Source organism: Paramisgurnus dabryanus, chromosome 16 (genome assembly GCF_030506205.2).
Source record: "Paramisgurnus dabryanus chromosome 16, PD_genome_1.1, whole genome shotgun sequence".
NCBI classification, from domain to species: Eukaryota; Metazoa; Chordata; class Actinopteri; order Cypriniformes; family Cobitidae; genus Paramisgurnus; species Paramisgurnus dabryanus.
Genome location: NC_133352.1, coordinates 9,202,728 through 9,230,407, shown reverse-complemented (window position 1 = coordinate 9,230,407; position 27,680 = coordinate 9,202,728). Strand labels below are relative to the sequence as shown.

Below are 27,680 nucleotides of genomic sequence, written 5' to 3'. Positions count from 1 at the left end.
CTATTAAAAGATCAAATTCACTATACACATTATTAATGACGCATACTAAAATCAGTTTTATAAATTTTTGCCCAGTATTTCTTTAAAATCATCAGAATAGTGACGCTTATCGCAGCTCAATACATTAATACATTGCTATTAAGGATACAATTCATACACCTGGGTCGTGTATAAATCCAGTTTTATTAACTCTTTCCCAGAATTAAAAATAAAACAATGGGACATAACGTGAGCTAACACATTGATACAGTGCTATATAAGGATCAAATTCATACATCTTGGGTCTTAAAGTGTTTTATTAATTCCTGCACGGAATAATAAAAAAAACATCCGGACATTAACATGATGCTTAACGCATAAATACATTGCTATTTAAAGATCAAGTTTACTATATACCTTATTAAGGAGTCATACTTCATTTACAGTTTTATTAATAAAAAAAAACTAAACACAACCTTAGGGACATTAACATGACGCTTAATGCATTCTAATGCATTAAATACAGTGCTATTAAAAGATCAAAATCACTATATACCTTATTAATAAGTTATATACATATACCGTTTTATTTATTCCTGGCCAGAATTAAAAAAACATATTGGAACATTAACGTGACGCAGTAATTAATTAAACTAAATAATTCAGTGGCTTAAATATCACTAAAATGAATAATTAAAATAACTTAATAAAATATCTTTGTCACTTGGGTGATTTTTTTTAGTTGGACAAACCAAAATAGATGATTTAATATAAAAAAAATTATATTTTAAATAATAAATTATATTATTTAGGTGTATACAAATAATATAATAATAATATAATCAAATAAAATAAGTATTTAACAGGGCCCGGTTCCCCAAAACGTTCTTATCGCTAAGTAGTCCTATTCCTTAACCTCTCTCTTAACTCTATGGCACGATTCCCAAAACGTTTGTACGCTTATTATACCTTCTGTAGAGTCACACTTTCGTAAGGTTGGTCTGGACCATTCGTAAGCTCTCTCTTAGCGTTGTTTGAGCGCAAAACGCTATCGCCGCAGTCTTTAGAAATCAGTGCAGCGCAGTACAAGTCAAACTATGGTATGCTGACAATGATTTTATGTTATGGACATTTTTAAGACTTATAATAAAATATGTTTGCAATGGATACAGGACTATTGATGCAGTTGACTTTATTTGGTATCAGAACTTATGAATCAAAGACGGCGCCGGTGTTTGTTCCTCATTGAAGTCTGTTAATGTTTATAGCGTTTTCATCACGTTACATTTATAATTTATTTAGAAAGATTAAAGATTTCAATTGGTTATACTAAAAAGCAATAATATCATGTATTCTATTAAACAATTTATTAAATATTTCATATTTGACAGTTTTATGTCTTTTAACATATAGCCTGTCTTTTTCTTTTCTTTTTTCCTCTACTGTTTGTTTTAAAACTGTTAAGTTTCCAAACATAATAAATATATATTATACATATAATATGAGTCATACTGTAAAAATAATTGACTTACAATCAAGAACAGTCAAGATACATTACATAAATGCACACATGTACATCTCAGTAGCCATTAAAACTTTCAATGTATATAAAGAATAAACGTGTGATATAAATGCTATAAAACACTACACTAAAGGGAAACATAGGGGGAACAGACTTCCACACAACACCGGCCGCTTAACTGTTGTCCATGCCAATTTTTTTATTCGTCAACCCTTAAACCTTTTGACATTTTGCCTGACGTGGCTAAATAAAACGGAATATGTATATGACTCATTAATAAGTTTTATAGTGATTTTTATCTTTTAATAGCACTGTATTTAATGTATTAGCATGCATTAAGCTATATTTTTTTAATTCTGCGCAGGAATTAATAAAACTAGGCTATAGTATGACTCATTAATAAGGTATAGCGTATATAGAAAACTTGATCTTTAAATAGCACTTTATTAATGCGTCACGTTAATGTCCCGGTTATTAAATTGCCTACTGGGCACGAATTAATAAAACTGTATGAATTTGATTTACAACAAATATTAAGGATTTTTATTAGAAATAATCTGTTGGTTAAATACTTATTTTATTTGATGTATACACCTAAATAATATTTACACAATAATTACAAATAATTACACAAATTTTCTTTTTCTTTTTTTGTCATTTATTTTGGTTTGTCTAACTAAAAAAATCACCCAAGTGACATAAAGAGATTTTATTAAGTTATTTTATTTTAGTGATATTTAAGCCACTGAATTATTTTGTTTAATTTATTACTGCGTCATGTTAATGTCCCAATATGTTTTTTAATTCTGTGCAGGAAGATGTGACTTATTAATAAAGTGATTTTGATCTTAAAAGCACTGTATTTAATGCATTAGCATGCATTAAGCGTCATGTTAATGTCCTAAAGGTTGTGTTAAGGTTTTTTTTATTCTGCACAGGAATTAATAAAACTGTATATGAAGTATGGCTCATTAATAAGGTATATAGATTAATCTTGATCTTTAAATAGCACTGTATTTATGCGTTAAGGGTCATGTAATTTCCCGATTATTGTTTTTTTATTAATCCGGGCAGGAATTAATAAAACGGTTTAAGACCCAAGATGTATGAATTTGATCCTTATATAGCACTGTATCAATGCGTTAGCTCACGTTATGTCCCAATATATTTTATGAAATTCTGTGAAGGAGTTAATAAACTGTATATATACAGAAGCCATAAGGTGTATGAATTTTATACTTCATAACAATGTATTAATGCATTGAGCTGCAATAAGCGTCACTATTCCGATGATTTTAATGAAATTCTTGGCAGGAATTTATAAAACTGCATTAAGTATGCGTCATTAATAATGGCTAGATTGAATTTGATCTTGTTAGCGTTGTGTTAATGTCCAGATGGTTTAAATGAAATTCTGGACACTAATTCATAAAACGTGGCCACGATTTAACTTAATCGAGGGAACGAGTTAATAAAACGTGGGCACGATTTAGCTTAAACGAGGGAACGAATTACTAAAACGTGCGCACGATTTAGCTTAAACGAGGGAACGAATTACTAAATCGTGCGCTCGATTTAGCTTAAACGAGGGAACGAATTACTAAAACGTGCGCACGATTTAATAATTCGTGGGAACGAATTACTAATTCGTGGCCACGATTTAAAAAAAAAGTTTTACCATGTCATCAGAAGGGCTCCGTATTATTCCCCAAATATTATAAATTGTTCCCTTATAAATACACGTACGTACTTCATAAGTACACTATAATTACAGAAACATACGCTGTAAATTCGCTGTACTTACGCAGTACTTTACTGCATATATCCTGGTTGTTACCCCTTTATTCCCCAAATATTATAAATTTTTCCCTTATAAATACACGTACGTACTTCATAAGTATACTATAATTACAGAAACTTACGCTGTAAATTCACTGCACTTACGCAGTACTTTACTGCATATATCCTGGTTGTTACCCCTTTATTCCCCAAATATTATAAATTGTTCCCTTATAAATACACGTACGTACTTCATAAGTATACTATAATTACAGAAACTTGCGCTGTAAATTCACTGCACTTACGCAGTACTTTACTGCATATATCCTGGTTGTTACCCCTTTATTCCACCAATATTATAAATTGTTCCCTTATAATTACACGTACCTACTTCATAAGTACACTATAATTACAGAAACATACGCTGTAAATTCGCTGTACTTACGCAGTACTTTCCGGGCTGTAATCTAAAGCGTTACCAAATATAAATATTTAAAATTTTACCAACGAAAATGACCAGCTTCCGGAAACCCCATCTTGGACTCCTTTGCATTCACTAGAGAGTTTTAGCGTAGGGAACGCACGCTGCCATATGTGTAGTTAGTTAATGGCGTACTGATGAACATGGGGGCGGAGGCATAGAGTAAAGGGCAAAACAACAATGCCAGTGAAAGTTAAAATGAGTATTTTAAAGAAAATGCAAGAGGATATTGACTTATCCCTATCTGTAGCTAAAACAACTCAAAACGCACAGTTCTCATGAGGAGGGGTGATTTGGGGGCCCTAAGCGATTCCACGTATCAGGCCCCAACAGTCGTTCAACTCTGAACTCGAAACACTTTTTTTTGTGAAAAGTTTACATGCAAAAGCTGCTAAATGCCACCTCCGTCAAAAAAATAAATAAATAATGATGATTGTGAATGCTCTTGACACTTTACTGTACTTTCGCGTCAAATCCATTTAATCCCGCCGTCAGGCCATTTTAAAATACTGGTTTGTTGGCAGAATCCATCAGGAGTCTGATAGAAAAAGGCTAAGTTAAGAAATCATGCCAAGACACACTGCATCTGAGCTCTTCATATATTTTTGTATTATTCTGTTTTTTTCCTACATTTATAAATAGTTACAATGGATGTTGAAAATATCTGTAACTAATATAATTAAATTCACAAATAAAAAAACTAAAAGATCACAGCGCGTTTCGTCCAGAAAGCAGGATCATCACTCATTAAAACTCCCTGGAGGAATTCCAAACGCCGTTTTTGGGCCCTTGAATGGCACTTATTTGGGAAGGGAACGCTGCACAAACAGTCGCTCCAGATAAGGAGAAAATTAAGTTGTTTTCATTGCTCTATTCAGCAAGTGTATTTTTAACGGCCACACATGAGGCTGAGACACAAATCCACAACTCCCTCAAGAGTTTACACAGGAGCTTAAGGGGAATAGGGCATAGGAATAATCACTTCCGATTAGAATTAGCCCCTAACATGTCCCTGGGTGCTGTTTGCATCTGTGTGCTGTTCGTGTTCTCGGGCTCCACTCACCAGCACATTGTCATCATTTCCCTCAGCTACAGCTTCTGTGGGACTCGAAGGAGCAGCATTTACTGTGGGAGCTTGTGGAAAAAAAGTGACTTTTGGGAGTTTAGCCACATTTTTTTTCTCCTTTTTTCCGCTCCGTTGGAGTAGCTGGGTTTCATTGTTTGTCTAATTTCTAAACCTTGCCTTCTGGTAGAAAATTCTCACTTTTGGGCGCGCTTTCTCTTACTCTAAACTCGTACTGTGTCCCAATGACACGTTGATGTTAACAGTATATCAAATAGAAATGTATGCAACATACACAGCATATTATTAATACAAAACATAACTTATAATACTAAAACAGTCGATTAAGTCCGCCCCTACTCGCAGGGGCGCCGTAAGGGGGGGAAAAGTTAGGACGATTCTAAGGGCCCATGAACTTTTGAGGGCCCCAGCCAAGGACTGTGCCGCATACGCAACCCCCTTAAGCTGAGCCCTCTTAGCTCCGCCCCGTCTTTACTCTGCGTTTTATTAGCGGCGTCTTCAATCCACGGTCTCACAGTGCAGAGTGAACTTCACAAGAGAGCAAGGTGTGTGTATTTACTGCTATTTCCTATATTATCTGCATATGTGCACTTCCTTACTATAAATGCAGTTTACACAATGTGACGCTGGAGCAATACAATGTAGTTTTCTTTCCACTATAATAAGTCTTCGCTCTGTTCACCTCAGTTTAAAAAAACACAAGGTGATTTACGTTCCCTGTTTTATGTTATGATTCTAACGCGAAGTCAGCCCTTATAAGCTGTTTAAATTAACGTAGCCCGTATAAGCTAATTAACTAGAAATGCGATCAGTTACACACTAGTTTTGTAACGCAATGCCAAGGAAGTATTTTTATGCAGTCGTGAATCGAGTTGGTTGTGATAAAACTGAAATGCAACTAAGGCTAAACTAGTCCAGTTATGTATATTAAAGCTTCTCGACTTGCAACAGGTTTAAGAAATCAATGGAAATCTATGTCGTAATCTGCTATAGTTGTCATTCATTTCATTTTAGAGCCCCGTTGATTAAAAAACAAGAATAATTTAATAACAGTATAGCTTTTTTCTTAAAGAGTAATAAACCCTAAACCAACTTTTTTTAGTTAATGTCGATCTGTAAGAATGGGGTTTTATTAGTGCTGTTCATTGATTTTATTAAGTTTTTTGACATTTGGTTATAAAGTTTCAATACTGGTGTAAAAACGTCTGAGTGCTGCCCTCTTCAGGTTAAACAGTGGCTACTGCAGTTGAATTTTTGTATTGGATGTTGGGTCCAAAAAATGCCTCGTGATGTAAGCAGGTTCAAGATCACCACGCCTTGTTACGATCTCATCACACACTTAGTTCGTCCCCTCTGTCGTGTGTGTAACAGCTCAAGTATACAGTATGTCACTGACTGCCTGTGAAAATCAGAAAAGTCTCAAATCTTATTGTGAGATAAAAAGCATCAGTTTTATTTCAAGCATTAATTTCACTATGATTTCAATCGCTGACATGACATTACTCAGTCAATATTAAATATATCAAATTTATATTTTCACAAAATGTTCTTTACATTATATAGGATGATTTTATGTGGAAAACAGTCAATTACAAAGAAATACTTCAGCTGGGTTTTCACAGGCATGGTCACATTTATCTTTAATCTTTAAGAATGTTGCATTTTCTCTGAATATTTGATTTAATGTACTGTATTTTTCAATTAAATTTACATTGCACTATAAATTATCTTAGCTGCAGACATTTTAGGTATCTATAAATACTGATAACTGTGGTCAAAACAATAGCATGTAAATAGTTCTGTATTATTAAATTACAGACAAAGATTTTGAATAGCTACAGTAGGTTGGATTGTATGTTTGGTGCGAAATGGGTATGGTGGGGGCCTGACCCCCTGTTTTTTCATAGGGCCCAAAATTGCTAGTGGCGCCCTTGCCTACTCGCAAGAGTCTTTTCTCACGCTTCGTATTGCTACGCTACTATCTGGTGCATGCATGTTGTATTTTGCAGGAAGCTAGGTATTTTCTAAAATAACTAATAAATTAAGGCTGCTGGACTATAAATTGTGCGATTCTGCTCGCTATGCTTCTCAATAACTTATTGTGAAATGTCGCTACAAGTGTTGGGGGTAACGCATTACAAGTAACGTGCATTACGTAATAATATTACATTTCTGAAGTAACAATTAAACTAATGCATTACTTACTTAATTAACACATTAATATTTGAGTTACAAGTAATGCAAGTTACTTTTAAGTTTAATTAATTGGATATAAATAAAACAATGTACTGCATTAAACTGAACATATAGAATTTTTTGTTTTAGTCAGATTTGGAGATGGCAGACCAGAGCTTGACATTTTTGCGATGGAAATATGCAATTTCTGAATGCAGAACTTCTTAGTCATAAAAAACACCTGCAAAGTAAGAAAAAGTAACGCAAAAGTAACTTAAAAGTAATGTAAGCAGTTAGTTACTTTTTTGGGGAGTAACTTAATATTGGAATGCATTATTTTAAAAGTAACTTTCCCCAACACTAGTCGTATACATCCAAAAGCCACAGGGCACTCTCGTGCAGAAACTCAATATGAACCGCAGAAGAAGCACCATTTACACATGCAGTGCCACGAATTGCCTACAAGCACATTCATATCGCTGTTCATTGAACCTTTTTAGGTATTTTAATGATAATAAAGAATATTTATAATGATTATGTTTGATGAGTGTCGCTTTTCCAAATGCATGTTTTATAAACGACTCAAACTCAGTGATTTTAGATTGATATGGACTTCCTACTGAACAAAGAGCTGTAGTAGGCTACATAAAAGAGCTGTTCATAATATCACATTACGATTCAGAATCGATATCAGACAGACATTATTAGAATGAGTGGCGTTAATCATTCCAGTTCTTCTGAAAATGTGTTTGTCTAAAAAAACTGGATGGCTTCAGGGTGAGTAAATCATGGGGTGCTTTTTTATTTTTGGCTGAACTATCGCTTTAATTATCTAATCATCCTTTTCCATTATAAAGGGTGTCAACATAGAAAACTTCTCTTCATCTTGGAGTGATGGCCTGGCATTCTGTGCGCTCATTCATCGCTTCTTTCCAACCGCATTTGACTTCTCCTCTCTTAAAGCTAGTGAACATGAGAAAAACTTCACCCTGGCCTTCAGCACAGCAGAGTATGTTCTTACTGAAATGTAGCTCTCTCTCTCTCTCTCTCTCTCTCTCTCTCTCTCTCTCTCTCTCTCTCTCTCTCTCTCTCTCTCTCTCTCTCTCTCTCTCTCTCTCTCTCTCTCTCTGTTTGAATGATTAATGATGACAGTGATCTAAATAAACAAATGCAAAACTCTCTTTCACCCTGATCTCCAGGTCTCTTGCTGACTGCTGCCCCCTTCTGGAAGTGTCAGATATGTTACTAATGGGTAAACATCCAGACCCTATGTGTGTTTTCACCTATGTGCAGTCCCTTTGTCATCATCTCTCAAAGATAGACAAAGAGAGGAAAGAGAAAAAGAAAAAAGAAGATCAAGAGGCGGCTCACGAACAAGGAGATGAAGAGAAAGATGAGAGCGAACAACATGAGGAAAATCAATCTGATTCTAGTACGAAGACAGAAAAGGAGACGGATCAGAATGAAAATGTAATAAATGTAGATGCTGAGGTTTAGGAGAAAGAGAAAAATAATGACTGAGAAAAAGGAAATAAGAAAAGATATTTTAATATCTTGGATATATTTAGTCCGAAATAATTTATTATTATGATTTTAACATATTAGTAAATATATGAATTGAGATTTTAATTTGTGAAGTGTGAATGAAAGATTTAGTTTAATCTAAATATTTTGGGTTTCACAGTAGCTTTTTTTTTACAATATACAGATTTTCAATCATCTTATATGAAATAAATACTGCAAACACATGGCTTGTACGTGTCTTTCGGGAAGGGTCAATAAATCTATAATGAAAATATACATTTTAAGCATTGTAAGAATAGGCAGAGATCCAAAACCAGGCAAGTGAGTGCACATTTTACAGTTACATAGGCCTACAAAAAAAATTAAAAGTATGTCAATAGTTCATTCTGAATAAAGCTTTCTGGGCTTTTGCTTCAGTTTCATAATTTAAGCTTTGACGGTCAGTTTTATTTATATAGCGCTTTTTAAACAATGCATTGTTTCGAGACAAAGAAAAGAAACCACAGAAAATTGGAACAATTTTTAATAAATAGTATAGAGAGTAGAATATACACTCACCTAAAGGATTATTAGGAAAACATGTTCAATTTCACATGAATGCAATTATCTAATCAACCAATCACATGGTAGTTGCTTCAATGCATTTAGGGGTGTGGTCCTGGTCAAGACAATCTCCTGAACTCCAAACTGAATGTCAGAATGGGAAAGAAAGGTGATTTAAGCAATTTTGAGTGTGGCATGGTTGTTGGTGAAAGACAGGCCGGTCTGAGTATTTCACAATCTGCTCAGTTACTGGGATTTTCACGCACAACCATTTCTAGGTTTTACAAAGAATGGTGTGAAAAAGGAAAAACATCCAGTATGAGGCAGTCCTGTGGGCGAAAATGCCTTGTTGATGCTAGAGGTCAGAGGAGAATGGGCCGACTGATTCAAGCTGATAGAAGAGCAACTTTGACTGAAATAACCACTCGTTACAACCGAGGTATGCAGCAAAGCATTTGTGAAGCCACAACACGCACAACCTTGAGGCGGATGGGCTACAACAGCAGAAGACCCCACCGGGTACCACGCATCTCCACTACAAATAGGAAAAAGAGGCTACAATTTGCATAAGCTCACCAAAATTGGACAGTTGAAGGATTTGTCGTAAACAGAATAAGAACATGGATCCATCATGCCTTGTTACCACTGTGCAGGCTGGTGGTGGTGGTGTAATGGTGTGGGGGATGTTTTCTTGGCACACTTTAGGCCCTTTAGTGCCAATTGGGCATTGTTTAAATGCCACGGCCTACCTGAGCATTGTTTCTGACCATGTCCATCCCTTTATGACCACCATGTACTCATCCTCTGATGGCTACTTCCAGCAGGATACTGCACCATGTCACAAAGCTCGAATCATTTCAAATTGGTTTCTTGAACATGACAGTCACCAGATCTCAACCAAATAGATATTAAACTAGACATGCCTTTCCATCTTAAATTGAAATGGTCCTACAAAAGAAAAAATAGTTGTAAAAATGTACCATAAGGTTTACAATATGCACAATTAACTAACATGAACAATTGTATTGGCATTAACAAACATTACCAAAGAGTAATAAATGCTGAAAAACTATATTGTAAATTGTTGGTTCATGTTAACAAATACAACATTATTGTAAAGTGTTACAGTAAGTTCATACAAGAGCAGGAGTTTTACATAACATAAAGATTTTGCAATAATACCATACCATGATAGCAAAAATTAAACAAGCTTGACACATTGCAGTCCATTTACAGGTCTGTACAAAATGGATTTGTAAAGTGTAATTGTAAAACAAAAACATAATGAATATCATTTTTAAATCATCAATAACCTTGAAGTGAAGAGCTTGTCTCTCTATCCGAGTGACTTCAATAACAGAAGCCACGATGAACCGTGCCAGCAATTTTTGTTTTATGGCCTAAGAACATGAAACCACCCAGGGGTCTCTGCTACATGCCATAAATCACTTCATAGTAGCTACACAGGATATTTGTTCCGGTGTTTACTTAAGCATATAGCAACAGGGAGGAAAACAAAAGCGGATAACAATCACACACAAGTTCACATGTAATTCGACCTTGATAACTTTAAAGCTGTTGACATATCAAGCAAATATGTCTCTGTGTTTTACTTTCACATCATCTTCTAGTCGTTTGCTGCTATATATACACAGTGTAATACTATCCCTGCTTCATTTGCACTGCTCTCCCTTTCTTTCGTTCACTCTCTTGCTCTATCGTATTTCTCTGGGTATGGCTGGTATGAGTCTGGTTAAATGATCTTGATGTGGTCCCTTCAGACACCAACTCTTGGAGTGCTGTTAAAACACCCACGGAGAGAGAGCTGGGAATAAAAAAACAGATGAAAGTTAGAAACAAGAGAAGATGAAGAAATCAGCGAGTGTGTCTATGGGGTAAAAGTTCTGGAGTGCCTTTTGGTAGATTTCACACTGTCTGCAAATTGTTTCATCTATCAAGATCAACCGAGAAGACCACAGATCGCCTTAAGACACACAAGATCATGCAATACTAAGGAAATGCTGACAAGTGGAACATTAATCTTCGTTGGATGCACTATGGAAATTAATCATTGTTCATTTTAATTTCCTAGGAGGAGGTGGTTTTAAATTGGCAAGTCAGAAGTGAGAATAACTTCCAGTTAACCATTAATTGAATTTCGCCATGGAATCATTTGATCCAGAGTCCACTATATACGTGGATTCGGATAACTCTACTACGCCCGCTCCACCTACGCTGATATCCCGTAAAACGACCCATTACCGTGACCATGGCGGCTTTAGATATGGCTTTGGGGTTGCGTGGAAACATCTCCGGCCCTTCATTCCCTTCTTTTTGATCTCCTGCCTAGTGGTGGTTGTGGTCTACCTGCTGCAGGCCATTGTGTATGGAGGGCCCTTTAAGGACCCACTGTTCTTTAGCAAATTTGAGAAACGTTGGCCACCACCTGCTCAGCAGATAGTCTTCACAGAGTCTGCACAGAAATCATCTGGTATATTTTAAGGCTATGGAGCATCGATGCTGTTGAGAGGACAACCAGAAACTTTGTCCGGGTCCTGTGATAAGCAAATGTCAATAAACGTGTCTTAAAATGCTGAGTGTATGTGCATGTGGATTCAAATCTATCTGATATTGTAAATCAAGAATTGTTTTGCTCTTCATCTGGAATAGACACTAATCTAATGATTAAGATACCTGACACAAGTTTTTATGAATAGGGTAACACTAAGGTTGTATTTCATTAACAATTTGTTAATGTATTGACTAACATGAACAATGAACAATACTTCTACAGCATTTATTAATTAAGTACATTGTTAAAATCAAACATTAACATTATGCACAATGAACTAAATAACTGCATTGGCATTAACTAACATTAACAAGAATTAACAAATGCTGAAAAACTATATTGTTCGTTGTTTTTGTTTCATGTTAGTAATGCATGTCTATCATGTTAGTTTGTTGTATTTACAAATAGAACCTTATTGTAAAGTGTTACCATGAATAGTTTTGATTCTCATTGATTCATCTACAACTTAAATCAACTGCCCATAAATCCCTGTATGAAATTCAATCCTGCTGATTTTATTTAATAAACCAATTAACCAATTGGTAACCAGTACCAACAAAACAACAACAACAAAACTCATATGTACGGTTATAAAATGTTTGGCTATGCTATCATGTTATATTTTCTATGCAATTTAAATGTATTTATTTTTGTATTGTAGCGAGGCAGCTTCATAGAATAGGAGCACAGGCAGACATATAAAAAAATCTTACTTGTATGGTTTTCATGAGGCTTTATCTTAATGATGGAATTAATAAATTCATTATGAATTCACTTTTTTAAGTGCCAAGTTTCAAAACTATATTAAAGGTATTGCGGAGGATTTTCTTTTCCCGGGTGGATCATGAAGACTATTGGTCCTCCTAGTTGTCAATCAGAAGTGTTGCGCAATTGCATTTTTAAAAAAGTGGAGAAGGCGGTTATTTTCTAAAATTCAAGAAAATCCTCCGCTACACCTTTAATATTTCTGTGGTTGCAAAGCAGAAAAATAATGTTTAGGGGTTTTAGCAAAAAGAAAATGTTAATGTTTTATTATTTTTGTCAAAAAGTATTAAATGCTGAACATGTACTAACTTAATATGCGTCTTGTTTTTGTCAGATGCAGACATAAAAGAGGAGCCACTGTACAATGCAAAGAAGGCTAAATCAACCCAGTCAGAGAAGATTTCCCAGGAAACTATCAGCCAATCACATAAATGCTTCAGGAAAATAACATCCAGTCAATATAAAAAAAGTTCCAATAAAACATTCTACTACTACCAAGGTTTTTTGTTTTGGACATGTACCATGGTAGTACCTTCTTCACTAATGCTTCATAGGCAGACAGACAACAGCACAAGTACTCTTTCACAAAAATCAAGAAATATAATCATGATTTCTGTGTTACTTGCAACCAATTTTATCCAGTCAGCATATCCAGTCATTTCTGAATAGCCATAAAAGGAGATTTTTTTTTCCCACAGAATGGTTTATTCATGGCATTTACCAGCAGGGGCTCACTGGATCAAGAAAAATAAGCCATCCTGAACCACAATTACAACCTACTGTAGACAATAAAAAATATGTTTGCTTCATGCTTCATAAGTTGCTGTCTGATCATGACATGCTGAAACTTAAATCATTCATCAATTGAACAACTGTAAATGCATTTTAAAATGTATTTGTTGTAGCTATTTAATATTGGATGTGAACAAAAAACCCGTCATTATGGTGAGATTCAGACAGTTTCATCAGCCAACTACACCACTTAGTGTAACAAACAGGAAATTGCTAGAAATATACACAGTGCAACACAACCCAGAGTCAGATAGCAGGGGTGGGAATCCTGGGTCCTAAAGGGCCACTGTCCTGCAGAGTTTTATTTCCACACACCTGCATTTTATTTCTAAGTAATCCTGAAGACTTTGATTAGATTTTTTTCGGGTGTGTTTAAGTACGGTTGACACTAAACCCCCACCCATGGCCTTTACCAAAAAATGTTAAATGTTACAAAAACAGGACAAAAGCAGAGTGTCTGAGCCTTACATCTGTGCCAAAGCGTTTGGGAAAAGAATGACCTTCTTAATTCAGCATTACACTATCAGACCAGTCCAGTCTAATCCTTAGGAGGAAAATTAACCATGCTTTTGTAGTAACCAGGGATTTTTATTGATTACTATTGCCAAAATCATGGTTTACAACAGTGGTTATTTTGAGGTAACCATGGTTTAACTATAGTAATCATGAAGGGATTTATTTAGCTGTAGTAAACCCGTAGTTAATATTTTTATGGCATGATATAATAGAAACACAAATGCTTGTTGTACAAAACGCACAAATTACAAGGGAGAACCCTGGAAGAGACCAGCAATTCAAACCAGAGCCACAGGGGTGCAGCTGAGAGCCGCGTGTAATACACCATCAGCACGTTTATTCATGTTTAAAGAAAGAGTGTAGGCTAACATTAGGCTGCCAGCACACAAAAACCAACAAACAAAATAAAGTGAACACTTGGAAGCATTAACCTTCTTGTTCCCCAAAATAACATTTTATGTGTTGTATACCCATAATGCTACAAAAAAGAACATTTCAGGGAAATCACCACACCAGTGACAGAAAAGGTAGGTTACAGTTTTTTACCTACTTCTGGCAACGTATCTGCAGTTGCTATAGTTACAAACGCAGCTTCCACAAGTCACTCCAGAGTCAAACGACATTAGCTGTGTCGCAATTCGAAGGCTGCGAAATTCTAAGGACGCGACCTCAAAAGGCGAGCACTCGGTCTTTGAAGGTCGCAGCCCCCAAAGTCCACGAAGAGAACTGAAATGAAACAGTCTAGCCTACGAACGATCCATAATTTGCGTCACCTGCTGTATGCGCCCACCGCGCAAAAAAATATAAATTTTATTTTGAAATTATGACACGTTAATGTAGATTACCCTAAAACCAACAGTATATCAAATTAAACAAGTTTAGAAATATATGCATCATACAGAGAATAATATTAATACAAATCAGAACTTATAATACTAAAACAGTGACAAGAAACGGTTTTCCTGCTAAATACACATGTATATTTAAAAAAGGTTTAAACGTTTATTTTAAAATATCCAGCCTAGGCTGTGAAGGCTGCATGCGTCATCCGAATACGTCCTTCGAAGGTCGCAGCCTTTTATATATATAAATGATTCACTAAACATTAAAGCATTAAAATCTTAAATCCATTCGGCTTAGCTAAAGAGAGTAAATATTTTTTGAAGTAAACTGCATTGACAACCCACAAAATAGCTACTAATGAAATAATTATATAGGCTATTTATTCACATTATCTTTTAATTACAAATGGCCGCAAGAAGGGTTAGAAGGATTTCTGTCAGCCACAGAGCTCAAACGTTAATACAACCCCCCTTCAATATCATTCTTCAATAAAGTATAGTCCCCTTAAAAAAATAATTCTTCACTCAATGCATGATAAACAAATTAAAACACCGGTAATAAATGAAAGGGTTGATTTGCGTGCAAGTTTATACAGTGAAATAAGAAGAGTAGTAGAGATTATTGTTAATTTGGTTTAATGTTGTGTGCAGGTTGAACGACAGGTGTGCATCTTCAACCTATGCTCATGAAATGCGTATAAATAGCATGAAAAGTCGTACGCTACATACGCCAAATTAAACTCTTGCCGCTTGGGTTTAGGGACAGATTTGGGATTTGCTTTAGGATGTAATTTAATCTATAGGTTTCTTCATGTTTTGTCTATTTTTAAACCATGGTCGCTTGGAATCGGAATAATGGGCTGCAACAGTGACTGCGTGCAATATGAATAGCTATATATATATATTTTATATCCTAATAATGTATTAATTAGTTTAAATATTTAAAAGGTCAAATATGTGTAAAATTACCCAAACGCTGTATTTTGTTTAAAGCAATAACGAATAGAGCTTTAATGTGAAATTTCAGCACGTCATGAACGGACAGCGACTCTAGCACTTAAAGCTCACTGGATTGTTATGAATTTTTTTGCAAACGTGTGTAGAAGTTCTTATCATCAAAACTCGTATTCGAAAAAGCAGCCTTATTCATTCACTTGATTTATTGCATTTACACCAAATAATCTTGATGTAGCTTATTAAAACTAATAAAATATGAAAATTATACCAATATTGAAGACGCATATTATACACTGTATGCACAATGCATGGTAACTGTAAGTTTAGTTGTAATTTTGCTGATTTTCCTGCAGATGATTTCATACAGAAACACCGCTCTCTGTGATAGAAGACAAGGACGAGACAGAAGAAAAAAGCAAAAGGATTGTCACCGGGCTGTATCGATGTAATAAACAATTTTTGTTTTAAAACAAAAATATTGTGTAAAACCTGTATTTAGGTATTATATTTAAGCAAATGTTTAATCTTTCGACGTATATGCGTAGCCAATGTGAAGTTGCCTGTGGTCTAAATTCGTATTGGCAATGCGTAGAGATTTCGTATAATTAAAAAGCAAAAAAATTCGTTTTACACATTTCATTCCGTATTACGCAATAGCCTACGTATTCGCTTCGAGCAAGCAAAATAACAAAAAAAAAACAGAAGTGAAAATATATAACAAAGATTCTTTTTATTTGCATGTCACTTTTCTAATAAAAAAAATGACAAACGAATGTATCCAGGTGGTAGAATACGAATCTATAGCCTATACGCCTTCTAGCGGTTTGAGATATTGTTAATATGTCTTTTTTGTGCAACATAATTTACATAAGGATGCTTTTGAATAACTAAAAGAAAATGCTAATTTTATCAACATCAATGCCCCAGTGTGCTTAATAGCTGGAAATATTAGCTAAGCTTTTTGTAGAAAAAAAACGGTGTTCAATTTCTATATATCAGGCCACTTTCAAATATTAGCCTACTCGTGCATTAAACGCATGATGTGACAATCCACTTAATTCAAATAATTCCAAATAATTCCTAAATTAAGTTAAATAAGGATATATGAGTGAAGTTCGACGAGCATCATCTAGCTGTTTGTCTTTCTCGCCCATTGTCCTTTTCTTCCTTCAAGGGCGAGTCGATGTGATCCTGCGCATATTGACGCGCACGATCCCCAACCCTTCAAACTAAACTGTGGTAAGATTCAAGTTCCATTAATATTATTTTTATTTGACTTTTCTAAAACAGAAAAAATCACTAAACAAATGTACATAGTTTATGAAAATGCTGTTATAAAAGTTGTAGATCACTGTGGCAGAGCAATCGACCTTGTGTGTGTTTTAAAATTAATATTTGAGCAAATGTACAATTTTGCACTCATCTAAGCATGCATGAAAATCAATACACACCCAATGGGCACACAAGCATTCTTTCTCATCATATTAAATTTTCTTTAAAAAACACTAATCACTTTAAACCACGTGTCATATAATTTTAAAATAATGTTAAAGATAACTAATTCTCATGACAGTGGCAACTTTCTAATGTGCCGTGACCATAACACAAATATTACAATTCAAAGACACCGTCTAGTTTGGTAAAGTCTGCCTGCGCTGTCTGTATAGTGTCTGAAAGAAAACAATTCAGCTATTTTGGACGCGCCAGCTTCAGGGAGACACTTCCAAGTTGCACAGCTTGCGTCATCATACTGTACGTTTAATGATATTAAAAAACGGATTTCATCGGTTAACCGGACCCTACTCTCAAAGTATAAACATACCTGTAATTTCTTATATGAATCTTATCACCAGGAAATCCCTTGTCCAGCACAAGTAAGTTTTGTAGGGTCGAGGAAACGGAGAAAAGAAAAATGTGCGGTAAATGTTCTTGACAAACAGAGGGCGCTCTCTTCATTACATTACGACAGTGATGCGGGCAAATGTGCAACATAATTAATTTATGTGCAATATTTGATCACAGCATATTTTTAAATCATCTTGTATACAGTCACGCTAAATGTATATTGTTAAGCTGATCGACAAGAGGGTCGAATAATGATGAAATTGTTTCTACGTCAGTTGAAAATATAGGCAATGTAAGCGATGCAAAATCTAATTATTTCTTTGCAAAACCTAATTAGGCATTAAAAAAGGTTAACGCCAGCGCCTGAAACCGTTTTTGTTTAATAATCCCATTACTGACGGCTCATCATGTATAAAATGGCGCAGAAGGACACAAACTTTCCACTTGTTAAAGTGAATCTCCCAGAAAAAGACAAGACAAACTCTACATTAGCCCACTGGTAGGATATGACAGGATACCAAACGGAAAAGGCGCATCACAGCACTGTAAGTAGCTAAATTTTTTACGTTTTAGGTGTAATACTTTTTTAAACTCTCAAATTCTAGCATGCACTTTTATATGCATTGAATATGGCTGGATATTTTCTGACTAATGCTGGATGTTACTCGGTGTTTGAGATTGCTGCAGTGTTGTGCTGTGTTTTTTCCTTTGAGATCACTGCACTGCTCAAACCATCAGCCTACGTGGCAGAGCAGCTGCAAATAGTTGTTATTCTCAGAGGAATCACAGTGTTTAACTACAGTTGATATTGATGAAGAACAAATTCGGAAAGATGTTTTTTGAAGTCAGCGATGGAATTCGAATGACAAAACAGAAAGCAAGCAGACTCTTTTAATATAATTTTAATGTGGTGCACAAGGCATTTTGTTGTGTTCTGGACTGCAGCACTTGAAAAATTTTAGAGAAGCTTCGCTAATGTCTTAATAATTACCAGGAATATTACTTTGTTTCAAATAACCCTTTTTTTAAAATAATTTTATGACGAATTCGTCAACATATTTGAACTTGGAAAATATATTGCGATTTAATCTCAGGTCCAAGCAGTTTTTAATGACTGAATGTATGCATTATACTACGTAACCTATTCTTTGGGAAAGGAAAACAGCGACGAAGTAAAGCATTTTAGTAAAACCGATGAAATTACCAGGGAAACCCTTTCACTTTTCCACCCTTAACCTTTCCCTATTTCGAAACGGATCCATCAATTTAGACGATGGCTTTCCGTCCAATCTGCATAGAAGCTAGAGCCCAACAAAAGAGACGGATTGACAGCTCAGAGTCAAAGACTTTGTGTAAAGGCAGAGAAATCAAAGACTACCGTCAAAAGGAATGTGCTTGTTATCGGAAAAGAAGACTGTATTCTCTCCGCAGCTGTGTATCGAACCAAGAATAAAGAAATTAAACAAACAGCATTAGAAATAGGGCAAAACAAACGAATTTTTGGACAAGCGCGAAGAGAAGATAAAAAAGAGAAAGGGCTGCAGAAAATCGACTTCTTTTCCAATGGACTGATCAAAGGCAACATCGCACAAAATAAGAAGGCACTGGTGTTTTTATTATATTTTATTAATTTTTTTGAATATTTTAAAGCCATGAAACTTTAAAATATTTTAATAATAGTTTAGTTAAACATTTATTTGGTTGAACATTAATAACAGTTTGTGTTATAACACTATGAATGTTTTAGGGCTTTTACAACCTGTGAGAACTATCAGTCGCTGCATTTCAATTATATTTTTAAGATTCAATTAAAATAGACCTTGTGCACATATTATTTGTATCGAATAAAAAAAATGAAGAGTTAGGGTTAAACATGCGAATAATATTTTTTTTTGTTATTGTACTTAACTGACCTCACTCCATCGAATTCATCGGATCATGACTGTCAACGCAAATTGCCGAGGCGTTTCACAAATTTCAGGACGATACGATCTGTTGTTACTGTGCGTCCTTGAAGTTGCGCAAACACAAGTGGAATTCGTGATATCAATAAGAAAAATAAGTGGGAGAAATGTAACACCTTTCCGAATTAAGATTTTAATGCATAACAAATAAGTAAATAATCATAAAACACACACCTTTCACACGCACAGAAACATACACATTATACACAAACATGCAAATTAAAGCACATATAAATGACAACAACAAAAAGGTGCATTTTGCAATCTGACGTAAACGCGCAAGCAACACAAAACAAAATAACACTAAATATACAAGGAATAAATACGCATAACTGGCAATGTGAGAGCACAGCAAAAACTCCTTAAACATAAAACATTAAAGTCTCCCAGGAAATATAAGCAAGCCATATATGTAAATTATTCAAACATTGTTAATTATGTTTGTTTTATATATTTCACGCCAGAGTTTGTTAATTAATCGCCTCTCTTTTTTCCTGGAAATAATTATTTATTTATGTTTTGGATAAACTGTGTATTTTATGGCTCATTTTCCCAAGCTAAATAAAGACATCAAATTAAAAATGAGTTATTGACAGGTTGAGGCAAATAATCCAAGGCCGAGGTCTTCACACAAAGAAGCACTTTTATAACTGCCCCATGGAGAATTTAATGTCAAGAGGACCATAACAGTATCGTTATTAACTATCAGCTACAATCTCCGAATGACTTAATCAAACACAAGGAGCTGGAGTGGGAGCACCGAGGCAATAATGGCTTTAAAATATGACGAAATTATTTCCCGTCATTTCAGAAAACAAATTGAACATTTATTGCATATATATTAAAAATTATACGCTGGTGTGTGGAGCTGATGTCTCTTTTATTGAGGCGCTCCTAAAGGTGAATCCTCAGAGGAAGCATTTTTTCTGTCTTGTTAGTCCCACTGGATAATGTTGCAAAATTGCTTTGAATCGCCTAAATTGATTCAGAAACGAATTCACGGCCTGTGTGTAAAGAACAAAACCACTCCCTTTTAATGCGCTATCGGGTGCATTTCGGGTGTATCATCGAGTACCGTGTGAAGTTAAAATAAAAAAAAAGTCATCTCATATTTGAAAGCCATGTTTACTTGGCCTACGTCACAATCTACAAATTTAAAAACACACACACCATACTTTGCTTTCATAAACATACCGATTAGGCATCTACAATGCATGCATTGTGGATTGGCACTGCAAATAGCGCAGACTCCCGTCGGCATGGCGAAAAGGCCTGCTCTTTGTCTCTGATGGTAGATGAATGGTTGGTGTCACCAACATGATTGGTTTGCACTATTAAATTGTCAAAAAGAACGGATTTCCCTAATAATGGTTTTTATGAAGAGTTATGGAATGTGGCGTTCCTGGGGACAGACGTGAGGACTAACAAGGGTTAGGAGGGGAGGGGCAGTGCCCAAGGTCACTCAGAGTTTTCGGCTGGGTTTCCAGAAGCTCCAAGTACAACGATTATCTCACGTATGTAGAAATTAATCTAGCCTATAAGGCATGTTTCATAAAAGCACTGTTGCTTTGCACTTGTTAAGGGCAACTTTCTTTCTCAGATCTCTATCGAATGTCTCCTGTTTATGAGAAATAAAAAGTAATTGTAATTGCATTTAATGCTTTTTAATAGTTATAGTTTATAGCGTTCTGCAACAATAGAATTTCACGCAAATGGCCATTGAATTTTTAGAAGGTACACTCTAAAAACAAATGGTGCTAAATAGCACTGAAAGTGGTTTACTGGCTCATAAACATATGGGAACCATCTTAAGTTCCAAATAGCACCTATAGCACCTGTGAAGAACCATATTGTGCTCTGTAGAACCATAAGTGGTGCTATAGTGGTGCTGTATCACCCCGTATGGTTCTTTATAGGTGCTAGGTGCTATATAGAACTACAAATAGTTCCCCCATGATTGCGAGTTTTTAGTGCTATTTAGCACCATTTTTTTTATAGTAGCTGTAACTTTATATAGGCCTACTTTGACACGCATTAGTACAGATTTGTTATAATAATATGCTAAATTCTAAGAAAAAAATCACAACTCTTCATTTTTGACACCTAAATGAATAAGCCCAAATAAATCAGTTAATAAAGGATATCAAAGTGTGCTAAATAAACGTTTCCCACTCTCTTTCCTCCCTGGCCCAAGTCTCCCATAATGGCAGTTTGGTAGCACAGAGCTTGAACCTCAAACCCAATTATATGGATGCACGAAGGTAATAGTATGTGTTCAGTAGGACGACTTGTTCTGTGTGCATCTATTAAGTTTTCAGAAAGTGCAAGTGTTAGACCAGTATTATCGTGATTCACATTGCGGGTAATCAAATTTAATGCATTTACTTTGGGATACGTTCATTAATATCTTATACATTTATGAAGTTGAGCATAAATATTCCTGACCGCATGTAACAAAGTCTTTCTACTGAATTCTGAAATGTTGAATAAATGTTAGAGCCTTCGTATTCGGCAAACGCGCAGTGTTCAGCACCCCTGGATGTGACAGCTCCGAAATAACCATACACTCGTTATTACCTAAATTTATGCTGATTTGAGAAGAGGGCGTTTTAACATTGTACAATAACACACGACAACGTAATTACGAAACCGGGCGTTCATCAGTATGCTTCAACTTTACATTTAACGTTAAATTATAGCATGCAAAATACGTTGTAAATCCCACATTTGAAGTTTACAATCCTGTAACGATGCATAAATCCCATTATATCGTAATACGCTACGTTTTCAGAACAGTCTTTGCTTCAATCCACGACGTGGGCAACAATTTCTTTTTCATCAAACTTCCATTCTAGTGCCAGCGTTTTGTGTTGAATGTTAACAGCTCGAATCAATCCATTCTTTTCTCTAACAACAAAATCGGTGTTGACTCAAACACTCTGCTCCATTGTATTCATTGTGTGGCTGACCTCAGTTGAAGATTTATGTATTTTTGATATCAAATTCCGTATGTCATTAATACTGCTCTCTTGTTGACTTTTCTTGACCCGCTGACCCGTTCCCCAAACTTTCCCATATTTAACACAGGACCCCTCCTCTTCCTCATTGAGGTCGCTTGTCTCCTTTAGCTGCCATGTTGAATGCGTTGCCCGTTTTTGACATGTGCTGTTTGCTCTGTTCTTGAACTTCAGTGTATTACACAGGCCTTGTCCCCCTCCTGTACTTTGAACTCTGGATCTTCCCCTGAGTTAATGCCCTCGCCTTACAAGTCTCCCCCTGGCTGCCCAGCTTGCTAATTAGTTAAACAAACGCATCTCCTAATGATTCCCTGGGCCGGAGTCGTTTGTTCGGCTCGGCATCCGCTGGCGCTGGTCTTTGCTTGTCCTGTTAGAGATTTGGCCTCTCTGACCCAATCTAACGGCGGCTTGTTAAAGCCGCTGGACGGCCCTGTCCGAAGGTTCATCCCCCACCAGGCCAAAGGCCACAGGGCTGAAACAGACTCGGAATGCCCACCAACTGTTAACGGTGACAACGACGACAAAGCGCCAGGCAATGGAAAATCGGACTGTGTCATCCAAACCGTATAACATTTATCCTTCTTGCTTCTTTTTCGTTTTTGTAAAAAATTAGATTTTTCCCTGCTGGGTTACTCATAGATACGGCATTTTTTGCTGCTTCACTACCCCAATAGCCATAATTTTTCGTCATCCTTAGTGTGGGGCAATAATATTGGGCCCATTCAGTTTTCTTTGCAATGTTTTGCCATTTGACCGCCTCGTGTCTGGGCACTCTGAGGAGGTCTGGACAGAAATGGATACTAATTGCGGGACTGTAACACTGCTGGTCGCCCAGTGCCTCGGGCGATCCCCAGACCTGCTCGTCAGCGGGTAATTGACAAGGGCTTGTCTGTTTTTGAGAGCAGCTGGTCCTAAGCACTGGCACACAAACGCAATCTTGACACGGCCTCTATTTGCCCGGAGGAGTCTGAGGGAAACACAGTTAAATAGAGGGAGATTTATTAAAACTCCCTTTGGGTGTCGCGAAGTAAGATATTTCCGATTGTGCCCCTGCGCCTCACTCCCCTTTTTAATAATGGAGGGCGGCAATTTAGCAGGTGACATTTCTGCTGTCATGGATCAAGAGCAAACAAGCTCGGAAAAATTGTAGGCCAAAGGCAAAAATATAGTGCCCAATTGTCGCAATAAGAAACGTGATATTTATCTTTTTTTATATTGTCGATGAAAATGTATAATTTTGCTTACAGCTGTGTTCAACATAAATGCATCCTCCACACAAGGTAACCCGACATGCCCAACAAAATTAAATCACGTTGCCTTATCAAAGACCCTATAGCAGCTCCATAGAATTTTAAGCAGACAACTTTAAAAGGAACATGCCGAAGTCCTTTAATAAAAGGTCTTTCTTGAGATTTGAGCCATATACTGCAGGCCTATGTTTTTTGAAGGAGTCACAGACACTGAGGTTGTATTGTTTACTTGCAAAATGGAGAGTTTCTCCAACTTTCCCACTGCCGGCCCGGATGAATGTAAAGAAATCCTTTTCTGTCCGCTTTACACTTAAATCGTGATTTTTTCGTGTATTCTCACGAAGCTCCCCCCTTATGTCACAGTAACAATGCCTGGAGTGAAGCACCCCGTAGGAGCTCCACAGTTGGGGATCTCTTGGATTGTTTTAGACATCTTTAGATTTCATCAATCAAAATGACTGCAGTTTTCCATAAAAATGCTGAATTTGGGACAAGGTCTGAGAGAGCTAGGTAGAAAATGCGACGCTGTCTCGATCGATGATAAATGGCCATCCTTTCACTCGGTAAACAGAGAGATACGTGCTGGAGTTACTTGTCCTGCAGGTTTTATTTTTTATGAATAAAAAAGGTTTGACAGTGACATAGTAGTTAGCTTATTTGGATTACATTATTGTGTTTTTTTCTCGTCAAAATATTAAGTCTAATATTTGCTTTGCCGTGGAGTGAAATTCCAATTCAGGAAAAATCCCTTTCCCAAACTTGTCTTTAAGTAGGCTATTGTAAATACAAATATTTGTTCATAAACGCAATGCAATATATATATTTACATTTAATGCAACATATTCAAAAGGCCTCATGGGTTGCACCCTGATGTGGCAAAATGTCGACATGTTTTATGTTGGGAGTGAACCAGGAACTGTGAATTTGACCATGCTGCCTTAATTAATTCTTTATAATCCAAGAAGTATGAGTAAGCACGTCTGAAAACCAATTAAAAACATGCATTTCGTCACATTTTTTCATATGAAATGAAATATAGATTTATGCAACACCATAGAACAGAACAAACAATAAACAATACAGCAAGCCTGAAAACCAATTAAAAACCAACACGCATTTCGTCACATTTTTATATGAAAAGAAATATAAATATGCAACACCATAGAACAGAACAAACAATAAATACGTGTGAGAGCGTATACTACACAAAACACAAACAATAGGAATCTTATATATTCTGCAGAACGACCCAGATATCTATGCTGATTAAGCCTATAGTTATTAAAAAATACCAATATGTTGTTAAAGGCATTTTTATTGTTGCACTGCAAAATTTAAACGCAGTGAATGGGCTAATCTAGTCCATATTACTTTATTGATCATTATAAAACCCCTAAGTGAATACATTTGTTATGAAAGAAAGGCATCTTAGGTCTGAATTGACCTTGTCGACTTGAAGAATTGTTTAATTTTGGTTCTTGGTTGGAGTACGGTGGGCATTGGTTGCTAATAGAGATCTAATTGATGGGTGAAGTGGCGTTTCTGCTCTTATTGCGCCCTGGCGTCTGCTGTAAAATAGAGCCATAATCGGATTGAGGTATTCCTCCAGGAGACTAGTTTGAGCCTACGGCCAGAGGGAAAATCGTTATTAAAAAAGTTAGGCACACAGAGAGAAGTTCGACATACTGTTGAGGCCTGATGAAAAAGGGGGGAAAGTGATATCATCGACAGACCTGACGAGACATCATTCTGCCTTCGTAACCACTTTAAGCAGGGCTCCCGAGAAGCTTCAGGTGCATAAAAAGACATTTAAAAACGTTGCTTGAAAAACAGTGCAATTTCAGGCAGCTTCCCAATGAAATATTAAAGCATAATTTTTATAGTACAGGTGGTAGCCTACAGTAAGGCCAACAAATACTTTTTGGTCTAGTTTGATTTAGTTAAAAGATTAGTTTTTGCCTGGGAAATGTTGGGTTCTAGGTACTGATTGTTTGTGCATTATGCTTGTTGTTTGCTCCTAAGGCAAAATGTTGAATGCTCCCTTCTGTAGACGAGCTTTTGATAAAACTGTCTGATAAAAATGAGTAAATGTAAATGGTTCCCAGAACATAACCAAACTGGAATTCTACGCAAACATTAGCTGAAGGTTCTGTGTTTACTAGAAATTAGATAAGATTTAATACATGAAACGTAAAATTTAAAATTGCATTTGCATTTCAAAAAAACAAATTGATAAAGGATCACAGGGAATTGTTCCGACTTTTCCAAATGTTTGCACTTCGAGAGTTCACCGAAACATTTCAGAACAAATGCCCGATTGATTTGATTGATCAGTCGTGTAGTAAACATTCTATCTGTCTCTTTTTTCTCCTATAGAGACGCATTGAAGCCTGTCCAGCTCTGAGCTCGGCCTCACAGGCGGATGATTGATGAGGGATGGGGGCAAGGCCGAGCACGCACAGCATAAAGACCCATACACGGCTCAATAAAGCCGGGCCTGAGCGGGGACCGGGCGCGCTCAATAGACGCTGGCGCGAGTAGATTGAGGCCAACGGCAGAGAGGAAGGTGCTCTGTTGTCCCATAATCCAGTTAGCCATTGAGCCACCAGCCGTCTACAGCACGATAGAGGGAGAGAGCTAGCAAAGGATGGGCGAGGAGAGGACAAGACTGAAATGTTGGATGGCCCAGAGGGGGGTTTGGGAGAGAGGCAAAGCTCCCATCCCCTGCTGAGGAGAAACGCATAGCTGGAGACTGAAAAGAAAAAAATAAAGCGAGTCAGTGCAGGAGAAAATTGCACAGTCCCACGCCGAGACAATATTTTGTAAAACAAATTGCAAAGTGAATGTTGAATCAGACTTATTTGGTATTTTACAAAATAATATTTTTTTTAATCTAAATCTTATCTTTTGTAAAAGCAAACAAATTATTAATAGACAATTATTGATATTATTACTATTAGTTTATGCATTTTTTAAATTAATATTATAATTTTATACTATATAAAATATAATATTTATATAGTTATTACTGGATCTGATATGAGATGTGTAATGCTAAGCTATTTAACTGATTATGCAGTGCAATTTTACCGCAATCGTTCATTGAAATTGCAATGCAATTTGTGGAAGAATTAAACAGAGAAGATATCCAGTCATTAAACTGTGAAATGATTTTTTCATTTTATTGCAGTTCAATAAATGACAAATTGCTAAATCACCAACGCAGTTAACAAGTAAAGATGGATACAAACACATGAATAGCCTACAATCAGGATCCATGACAAGTGCTCCTGCACACCATGTTCTCTGCTTCACTCCACCTCACCATTTTCAGACACAGCATCAGTCAAAACCACAATTAGTAGTCTCTAATCTCCTGCCAAGACTGTCTTTCATCCAACCAAGGCCACAGACAAGGTATCCTGCAGAACTGCCTTGTTCCTGGAGGCCAGAGAGACAGCAGTGATGGAGAATGAGAGGGATGAAGCAGTCAGACTGCACTTTACTGCCTGCTGGGATTCTCAGCAGGTTTCTCACAATTGTTTTTTTATTTAAATTGCTACGATGTAAGAAAGATTTTCACATTATTCTTAAGGATGATCTGATCATTTTAAACATTGCGTTATATAATCTTATTCACACACATACATTTTTTTTACAGTGATGTATAATTTCGCTTTGTCATTATCCTGTGAAGAAATTCTTGTGCAATAAAGATCTATTTCTATTTAGCCTCCGGACGATTTTCTTTCCTAGATAGGAAAAAGCGATTATAATCTATTCTGTAAAATCACAAGTGCTTGCCCTAATACTGTCAAAATCATGAAAGCCAATGTGCTTAACAGGTTGAAGTAATGCTGGTTTAGTACGTCTCCATGTATTTGTGATTAGAACAAGGGTGGGAAGCCATATTTGGAGCCACAGGATCTTGTTAATTTAATTTCAACTTGGGTTTTAATTGCTCAATTGAAGTGATAATCAAGCCATAGGAATCTCTTTCACCTGTTCACCATAAATTAATTCAGTTGAAAATTCTTCAGTCTTCTGTTTGCATAGCTGAAGATGATGATTTT

General features: G+C 36.1%; 1 protein-coding gene and 2 long non-coding RNA genes across 4 annotated transcripts in view; 2 read left to right on the top strand and 1 right to left on the bottom strand.

Moving 5' to 3' along the window:
* Positions 1-13,243, top strand: part of smtnl1 (smoothelin-like 1) — a 33,909-nt gene extending 20,666 nt beyond the window's left edge. The window contains exons 4-6 of one of the 2 annotated variants that reach the window (XM_065249259.2): positions 7,878-8,029; positions 8,220-8,490; positions 12,759-13,243. In XM_065249259.2, coding sequence (XP_065105331.2) covers positions 7,878-8,029; positions 8,220-8,490; positions 12,759-12,770 — 435 coding nt within the window. In that variant the 3' untranslated portion in view covers positions 12,771-13,243. Of the gene's footprint in view, positions 1-7,877; positions 8,030-8,219; positions 8,884-12,758 lie in introns of those variants that run through there. The other variant, XM_065249258.2, reaches the window with a different exon arrangement.
* LOC141280914 (uncharacterized) lies at positions 9,052-17,426 on the bottom strand. Its single transcript, XR_012335263.1, has 2 exons — positions 17,354-17,426; positions 9,052-10,912 (listed from the first exon to the last, which is right to left on the bottom strand). It is a non-coding gene; the product is annotated as an uncharacterized lncRNA (long non-coding RNA).
* A 12-nt stretch (positions 17,427-17,438) lies between these two features.
* Positions 17,439-27,334, top strand: LOC135749447 (uncharacterized). Its single transcript, XR_010532383.1, has 2 exons — positions 17,439-17,921; positions 25,984-27,334. It is a non-coding gene; the product is annotated as an uncharacterized lncRNA (long non-coding RNA).
* The last annotated feature ends 346 nt before the right edge of the window (positions 27,335-27,680 follow it).